The 9,675-nt window shown below is 38.6% G+C and overlaps 1 protein-coding gene across 1 annotated transcript; it reads left to right on the top strand.

Moving 5' to 3' along the window:
- Positions 1-1,836: 1,836 nt before the first annotated feature.
- On the top strand, positions 1,837-2,844 carry gpr6 (G protein-coupled receptor 6; the record flags this gene model as incomplete). Its single annotated transcript, XM_079255751.1, has 1 exon — positions 1,837-2,844. One exon carries the CDS (start codon positions 1,837-1,839, stop codon positions 2,842-2,844), a length of 1,008 nt encoding a protein of 335 aa, XP_079111877.1.
- Positions 2,845-9,675: the final 6,831 nt, after the last annotated feature.

Raw genomic sequence — 9,675 nt, 5'->3', positions numbered from 1 at the left:
TATTTTAACTTGTAGACCACTTTTGTTTATGCCTGAAGCAGTCCCTTCTCCGTATTACAACTAAAAGTTACATTCACTTTCATAAATGCTCTCCCAGCTTATGTACATTAATAAAATATCTCTTTAACTGTTTAAAGTTGGTATTATGAAGTTTAGAAAAGCATATTATTAATATTTGCTTTGATTAATATTGGAGAAATTTGGATGCAGACCTGGTGGAATAATCCCACTTGCCATGAAGATGCATAGAAACATACAGATCTTTTTCTACCAAAGTCATTTTCATCCATATGCTTTGCATAAGCTTGATATGTTTGTTGTTGTTTGCACAAAGACTTTTTGAAATGTACTCATTTGTAGCATGCTCTAAAATATGTCCATGATGACAGACGAAGAATAATATGCGCGTATTATAGCTACAGGTGGCGTAAAGTATCGGTTTTGTGTCCGTCCTTGGAAGAGCATGCTTCAGATTCGTCATGCTCCTTCTGGAAGAGTTCATGGGAGTGCGGGAAGCTGCAGGGACCCTTTAGAGATCGCTCCCTTCAGGTTACTGTTCGCTAGATTGACACAGGAACCTGGCTTTGAGTCGCTATCTCTCCCTCCTTCCATCTGACGTGACGTTAGCTCTTGTCGCGTGTGTCTGATCGCTCCACTCCTCCTCATTCTCACATTCACCTTTCTCACCGAGCGGAGCGCCAGCCAATGCCACTCCTGCCCCGCGCGTGCACCCCATCTCTGGGAAGCGCAACAGCATCGAGGGCTGCAGCTGAGAGGGATCACAGGAGCAGAGAGAAAAGACGTTGAAGCCTTTTTGTTGTTTTCATGTTCACATTTTCCCTCCGGCCGAAGGGCTCTGGTTTAAGAGAAAATCTCATCTCGTGTCGTTTTGTCACGGAGGTAGGTATCTTAAACTCTTACCAGATAAGGAATACGATGAAAAGCAGTTGTTTTTTGTTGGCTTCCAGTTATTTATAATGTCGGTCTAGAAAAAAAAAAAAAAAACCTGTATGAAAATCCTTTGAGAAACATATTTTCAGAGTTTTTATATTATTTTATCATTATTATTATCATTATTATGATTTACAAGTCAATCATGGCGCGAGACTTATTCATTATTTAGCACATGAAAGATGCCAATAATTAAATTTAATTTGTAATTGTAATAATCACGTCGCCACTTATCACTGATTCCAAAATCAATAATGTTAAATGGAAACAGACTGAATTTATATCGGTCTGCAGTTTTCATTCATATTTCAGCACCATGGACAGCTCCCGGTCCAGAACAACTCCTAAAAGTTTCTTTCTTTCTAAAAGTGATTCAATGCCTTTCTAAGTTGACATGAAAGACAATGAGAGCAATGAAATTTATATGTATTTCCAATTAATACTTTCAGCTTTCAGTCAGAATGTATTTCATTTTAATTCCAGAATTTATGTTAAATGCATGAAAAAAATATTTCATTTCTCAAACTGAGGTGGATTTATAAAAACTCAATAGTTCAGTAGTTGAATTTGTTTTCTGGGGAACATTCTGTGCAAGTTCTTTAAACAGAAGGTCTACATGTAATTGCAGGTAATTCATGAAACTATAGATTTTCAATTGATTCCTCATTGGAGTTGCTAAAGTGAAAATGTTAATATTTGTGTTGGCCAGTGGAACTGACTATAGCAGATCGGTTTCAGCTTTATGCAGTCCTACAGTGCTGTCATTTAACAAATTGTGGCATTTGATTGTCTTTAAAAAGTGATAAGACAAGCACATTAATATGATTTGTGTAATGACAATAAAGCTTGCTTCTGTTCTATCTACAGAATCAACAGTGTGGAGCTATGAATGAGTCTCTAGTGGTGAACGACTCTTCTGCAGCCTCTATGTCAGGAGAAGCCTTCCCATGGATGGAGGCTGAGTCTGCAGACCATAACGGCAGCTTAGAGTTCTCCACTGCTCCATTACAGTTCTCTGTCAACCCATGGGACATTATGCTTTGTATGTCAGGCACTGTCATCGCCTGTGAAAATGCTATAGTGGTTGCAATCATCTTCTATACACCTACTCTAAGGACTCCCATGTTTGTGCTGATAGGAAGCCTGGCTACAGCAGACCTGCTGGCCGGTATGGGATTAATCCTGAACTTTGTGTTTCAGTATGTCATCTCTTCTGAGACTATCAGCCTCATTACTGTTGGCTTTTTGGTTGCATCCTTTACCGCATCCATCAGCAGCCTTTTAGCCATCACTGTGGACCGTTACTTCTCCCTCTACAATGCCCTGACATACTTCTCAGAGAAGACACTGCAGTATGTACACTTGATGTTAATGGGCACCTGGGGGGTGTCTCTGTTACTGGGCTTGCTGCCGGTGCTCGGCTGGAACTGCCTGGATGAACCAGCCTCCTGCAGTATTGTCCGCCCTTTGACCCGGCGCAACGTCATGCTCTTGGCCACCTCCTTCTTTATCATATTTGTGCTTATGCTGACCCTCTACTTCAAGATCTGCAAGATAGTGTGCCATCACGCCCATCAGATTGCACTCCAGCAGCACTTCCTTGCCATGTCGCATTATGTTGCCACCAAGAAGGGAGTGTCCACGCTAGCCATCATCTTGGGGACTTTTGGTGGCAGCTGGCTTCCCTTTGCCATCTACTGTCTGGTGGGGGAAAGGGAGTATCCATCAGTGTACACATATGCTACACTGCTGCCAGCAACTTACAACTCCATGATCAACCCCATCATCTACGCCTACAGAAACACAGAGATCCAGCGCTCCATCTATATGCTTCTCTGTGGCTGCTTTCAGGCCAATGGGGCCTACCGGTCCAGGTCTCCAAGTGAGGTCTGAAAAGGTGCTTTTTGTGTGTTTGTGTATGTGTGTGTGTGAGAGAGAGAAAGAGAAGAGACGGAGCAAAAAGACAAACTATCCCTTGACCATTGACAATCCACTTGTAGTTGACAATGACTGCTTAACAAACACAAAGGGGGCTTGCATACTGTATCTGCACTTTAATGTCTCAACACAAGTTGGGGGGGGGGGGGGGGGGGGGGGGGGGGGGGGGGGGTAGAGATGCTGTGAACAAGAATTCTGATTATTTTAAAAGCAGGAAAAGATTAAACAAACATGTGAATGTACTTACATGAAAAAAGGAATGGAAAACAAATCTTGCACTTTATTAAGTGTTTTTTTTTTTCTAAATGCCAAAGCAGTATTGTACAGCCTTCAATGTGTTTAAATGTTTGAACTTGTGTGTACTTTGTGCCATTTTTCTATTTTGTATTGTATTGTCTTTGATGTCCATTTTGTATGAGAGGAATAAAGGCATAAAATCCAGCTACATCACACATCCCTTGTCTCTACTGTTTTACGCTACTTCGACACGTGTTCAGATCTTTTTTTTTCCCTGCACCTTTTTTTTTATCTTGTGTGAGCGTCATCCTTTGGAGCAGAGGTGGGTCTGTTTGAAAAGACTAATGGCACATTGAAAGAGCGAGTACTTTGCTCTGGAAAATGGCTTCAATTTGCTGCCAGAAATCATTTGAATGCTGTTTGCTATATTGTTGTGTTTGAGGAAGAGTGTATGCAACAGACAAATGTAGGATGATGTGAAAACATGGACCATGAGGTCAAATCTGTTGATTAGTTTGATTACCTTCCCTTAATCTAAAATATAACCCAATGCAACTATGACCTTCATATATGGTTGCAATTATAAAGTCTGATGGACTTTTCTGAGCCAGTACTGAATAAAAGAAAGGCTAAATGAACTATTGCTTCAACTCTCTTCATCTCATCATGAGTTTTTGTCATGACTGAGGAGACATGCTGTGCAGGCACATGTATAAGTGTGTGACAAAGCAAGACAAGCCTTTATAATAAACTCTCTCTCTCTGCAAAGACTGCAGCCGCAACTGCAGCACTCTATCTGCCAGGGTGTTTAACCCCTTAAAGCCCCACCCAGGAATCTGGAGTTATTATTCGGCAATTTAACAAAAAAATAAATAAATAAAATAATGACAAAAATAAAAGCTTTTTTTTTTTTTTTTTTTTTTAAAAAAAAAAAAAACCAAAACATTTATTACAGTGTGATATTTAAAAAAATTTCATCATGCCTTATTGTATTCTTATTGCATCTTACAGACGGGTAGAAGGCAAGTATCCAATTGTGAACAACAGGGTTTTAACCAAGTTTTTGTCATTCAGTAATGCAAAAGTTCTCAGAGTGTGTGTATCAAATATAATGCATGTAACATTATACAGTTAAACAAAATCCAGCTGGCATCAGAGTATCACCAGGAACTAGGACACTGCTGTAGACTGCGACACCTGAAGGTGGGTGTGAATACCAAGACTTCTGTCGGCTCCTCTTAAATAGTTTTACATGCCAAATGCAAGCTGATTTCATAAGATGATATGTGCGCCCTGCACAACATTTAGCTGGTGTTGGTGATCCAAAGAAAGTATTTAACAATAGTATTCTTAAATGTGCCATATTCATGTAAAACATTCTGAATTAAGTAGCAAATTAAAACAAAAAATAATGTTTTAATGAATACCAACATCCATACAAATAAAAAGAAAGTTAAATTGTAAAGTAAAATAATTATAAAATCTTTCTATCCGCTAGAACAGGGGTGTTCAGCTCTGGCTCTTCAGCTGGTCTTAGTTGTCTCACTGAACCAACACACCTGATTCAAATGAAATATCTCCTCAGCAACTTGTTGTCAAGTTCTGCACAATCTTGTTGACCCATCAGTCTGGTTAAGGTGTGTTGCAGCAGGAAACTTCCAAGAATTGCTGGATGGAGGCCCTTGAAGACCAACTTTGGACATCCCTCTGCTAAAAGTTGGACATTTTTCCTCACCTTAAGCATATCTCTATGTGGTAAAGTAACTTGCATTTCCTTGCTGTGTTTTTCCCACACAATGTTTAACATTTGATGCAGGATTTGCATTAAATCCTGGCCCCACTCAAGTCATTGTTTTCCAAAATGATAATAACAAGCATAATACTGCAGTGATTACAAATGAAATGTCCTAAATTTCTGTTTAAATGTTCTGTGAAGTGAATAAACCCTACTGACACAATGCCAACCTAACTTTTCTAAATTGAGACACATTTCAAACTTATCCTAAAATAGATTTATTTTACCTTTGTCTACACACTGACAATATTCCACATTAACAATAAAAAGGCTTGTCGGAGAATAGATTGCTTGTAGAAAAGTGAAATAATAGTTAAAAGGAATAGGGTTCATATTTGATTGAAGTAATTAAACTCATGTTTTCTTGGTCATAATCCTACAGGTTTGACACATTTACTGTAACTTGGGATGTTTCTTCTTGTTTGAAACATTAAAATCTAATCAAGTTTCCATGTCACTCCAGTGATGCTGTTCTGTTTTCAGGCTCATGGTGGATCACTGCATTGCTTTCCTTTAGTTTCCATAAAGCCACTACTTATCGTCTTATTGCCTTTTGACATGATAAGATTTTTATCTTGCTGAAGTGTGAACCTTCACCTCAGATATTCTGAGCACTCTGTGATAAAAATTTATTCTACAGTTGCTTTATTTTCTACTTCTTTCAGTCTCTCCCTTTGCCTGACAGCAAAACAAACAAACAAAACAATCTACAGAATGATGCTGTCATTTTCATGTCTAAATGTGGTAATGCTGGTAATGGGATGAGACATACAACCTGTTTCCCACATAATAACCAGGGAGATACCAAAATATTTAATGTTTGCATTATTACGTCAAAGCTTTAATGGTCTGACAGTTTACTTACTGTAGCTGCTGTCAGGAGCACCTGTCAGCTTGATTAAACTTCGAGGGAGTAACACTTACTTTTAGAAAATTCCTGACCTGCAGTTATGTGTCTTTTTATTGAGGCTTTGCTTCCGTTCCACAATGTGCCCTCTTTAACAAAAGGCCTGATTGGTAGAGTGCTGGAAAATGGATGTCATGCAGTATGACTGTGGGCTTTTTACCTGTCTGACAAAAATGTTGCTGGGTCCATCATTAAGGCATCAACAAAAGCAACTACTGTGTTCCACAAGGAGACACAATGCAGATATTAGTCCACTTCTAAAAGTTCTCCGTAGATTGCTTTTTGTACATCCACAATGTGTGTTTATGTACAAAATGTTTGTACATTTTGAAGAAATGGCAGCATTTTACGTCAGCTAACTAAATGCTTAAAGTCATCTTTTCAGTAAAACTAGACCAGTAGCCATAAAGATACCACCAACAAGGTGCCAAAAAAAGCACTTTTAATATTCATGTGAATCTTGGTTTGCTCACATCAACAAAAAGAATCTCTAAAGCACCACAGCAATAAGTACCGTTGCCATTTTTTGCTTTCATTCTCAGATATGTGTGCTTCAGGTCTGCTATATTTACACCTCAGAACTAGTTATTTTTCTATAACTCACTTCCTGTCTCAGCTGGGTGGTGTATTCCACTCAAAAATAGATAATATAAAAAAGAAGAAGAAAAGTAGAGGGTTCTGCTCATGATCAAATATTACAGTTTCTTATGTGCGAGTTGTCTTCAGCCGATTATGGCTGCAGGCAAAGTGGGGTAAAGGTGAGGGATGCTGAAGGACACTAATGGACCGTACACTGAGTCTCAACCGCTCTGAGAGCATAAGATGTTTGTTCACTCTGTTTTTTTCTCCACCTCAACAGATGTTGCTTTTGATCATTCAACAAATCAGGTAAAAGCCTGTTTCTATATAAGGCTGTAAAGTCAACTACTGCAACAGGCTTTAGTATGCATGCACTAGTCAGAGCTTCATTTCATGAGCTGCGGATTTTATTGCAATTTGACATCAACTCACGTTTAACTGCCATGGCAAAAGATCAGAGTCCAAAACATGCTTTTTAAAAGTAGTTTCATACTTCATAGATAGTTGTAACAAGCATTTACCATAAAAAAAAGAAGCTTTGGCAAAACCAAAACAGGTCCTGCCCCCACAAAAAATGCTGCTGAAGCTGAAATGCAGTCTTGTTGCATCACTGTGATGATTGTTTTTGAGGTCTATCCACAGTTTATCCACAACCAAAATGATTTGCATAAAGCCACATGCTCTCTCAGGGATGGATGGGATTTTCAGCTCAGTCCTCACCTTGGAACCAATAGTTAAACAGCCCTGCTTCAATAATGCTTGTTTTCCAAAGCTTTCATATAAAGTTGAAAAGGGAAACCACTCATCAGGTTATGTAGGCGCAGGACTTGGTAAATGAATGATAATTAAAAAAAAACATCTATGATGGTCTGTGACCGAAAGCTTGTTTTATTAAACTTTCATGTTGCACAGATTGGAGCGCACAGATTTATTTTTTTTTCATTGAAAGCTTTTCTATAACGAGAACTGATGCCTTGTTGTCATGGAGTTGTGTTATTTTTTCTTGTGTAAAGTACCAATTTACTAAAATGTTTCCTCCAACAGTTTAATATAGTTAGAGTTAGAGTTAGAAAAAATTATATTTGACAAAACAATTTCCTCTTAGACCGGAGTAACTAAATTCATTGCCACTATTCAAGGCAGTGTAAAACAACCTGTAAACACAGTCGTGACAGTTTATCACCTTTAAAGACCGTGTTTAGTGAATTTCCTACTCTGCTTTTCTATCTCTATCTTTGCTCTCAACTAACAGACCTGATGTTACCGCCTGTTTTTTGGGATATTTTGACTAATAAATTATCCCCTCTTTGTTAGTGGTTGCTGGTCATGAATTTTGCTTCTCTTTTAAATTTAGCCAAAAGGTGATTATATCCAGAACTTATTGAACAAGTCAAAAATGTTGCATTAATTCTCATGTTCTATTTTAATACTCAACCAGTTCTTACTAGAAGAATTTTATGGTGCCTGTACCTTGCTTGTTTATTTCAATTTTACAACATACACTACCACTCTATTTAATTTACATCTAATCCAATCTTGCATTCTTAGTAAAAACTTTAATGAGGAAAAACAAAGATGGCCATCATCCTTTTGTACACAACCAACAACTTACTTTGTAAACAGTTGGAATAATATGTTTCTTGACTCATTTTAAGTGTTGGAGCCAGAAGTGCTTCTACACCAGGGATGCCCAATTCCAGTCCTTGAGACTGGATTTGGACACCCCTGCTATCCAGAATGGACCATCCTGCAACTTTTTGATGCATACCTTATCTAGCACACCTAAATCAAACAAAAAGCTCATTACCAGACCTCTGCAGAGCTGATTGACATGCATTTAAGGGATTTAAACCATTTGATGTTGTAGACGGGTTGCATCAAAAGGTTGCAGGATAATAACCTGCATTTGTCTTCGACACAGTTCCCACTGATTTCTCCTCAAACACCAATAGTGTAAAAGCACACATGGGAGCCGGGTGGCATTAGGCCTTGTGGGATCAGAGCCAAACATGTGTAATATTGCCCTCAAAGCAGCTGGCTTTCGGTGATATTATGATACACCATGGCATGTTGAACAGTCAGTTTTGTGAAATGAAAATAATTAAGAAACATTTGTCTGTGTTATTCCCCTTACGATGACAGAGTGCTCTTTTTTGTTCGAAAAGTTCATGCTAACAACACTGACATTCACCCATAGTCCTTCACTTTGATATGATATCCATTAGACCAAATGGGGCTGGTAACAGTGTTTGAATTATGTAATGCTTGATCAGTGCAGACTTGCGTAACTCTTTGGGCAATTACTAAAGTACACAGTCAAATGATTCCCTCATTAATAACATTAATTACAATGGTGTAGCAAATGCTCTGCAATAGGAGCATTATTATTACTGAGGTAGCCATTAGTTTGATGGAAATACTCTGGTGTTATTGATAGTGTAATCACACAACTAGCTCCCTCAAGTCCCTCTCTGGGGTTCTCATTTCATATTTATATGAAGGTGATTCTGCAGGAATAAGTATCACATACTGAATTTTGTTATGATGAACATACACATGCAAACAGCTGTGTTTTCATGACATGAAAAAGAACACAACTGTACATTGACACACGTCTTTTCTGTTGTAATTACAACCTTATTAACCTTACAGCAAAGCACATATCACTTTAGAATGTATTGCTTTATGCGATGAGAATTTTGCTTTTTTTCCCCTATAATGGTAACAAGTTATCACACTGTGACTGTTAAAGGAGTTTTAACAAACCCAAGTCAAAGGCAGATTTTTGAGTATTTGACAGGGGCTTACTTTGTTTTCCAGGAAAAACAGTATGTGTGTGTGTGTGTGTGTGTGTGTGTGTGTGTGTGTGTGTGTGTGTGTGTGTGTGTGTGTGTGTGTGTGTGTGTGTGTGTGTGTAGGCACGTGTTGGCTCTAGACTAAGTCTTAGTGTGCTTATTACCATCTTGGCACCTATCAGGATTTGTCATGGGCAAATTACCAGACTTAGGGTGGGTGTGCATGTGCTACTTACATGCTGTCTGTTATGTGTGTGCAGTTCGCAAGAAAGTGTGTGATCCTATGTAAGCATGTTTAGAAGAGCGAGAGAAAGAGAGAGAGAGAAGAAGCAGCCATTAACCCCCATTCTCTCTCTCTCTCTCTTTCTCTCTCTTACTCCCCCTACTTGCTTTCTTAGAAAAACACTACGTGGTGTGGTGGGTGTGGGTGGGGGACATTTTTCAAGGTACAATGGACTTAATTAGTGTTGTGG

The sequence above is a fragment of the Telmatherina bonti genome, assembly GCF_933228915.1.
Source record: "Telmatherina bonti genome assembly, chromosome: 16".
NCBI lineage: Eukaryota > Metazoa > Chordata > Actinopteri > Atheriniformes > Telmatherinidae > Telmatherina > Telmatherina bonti.
This window is presented reverse-complemented; position numbering and strand designations above follow the sequence as displayed.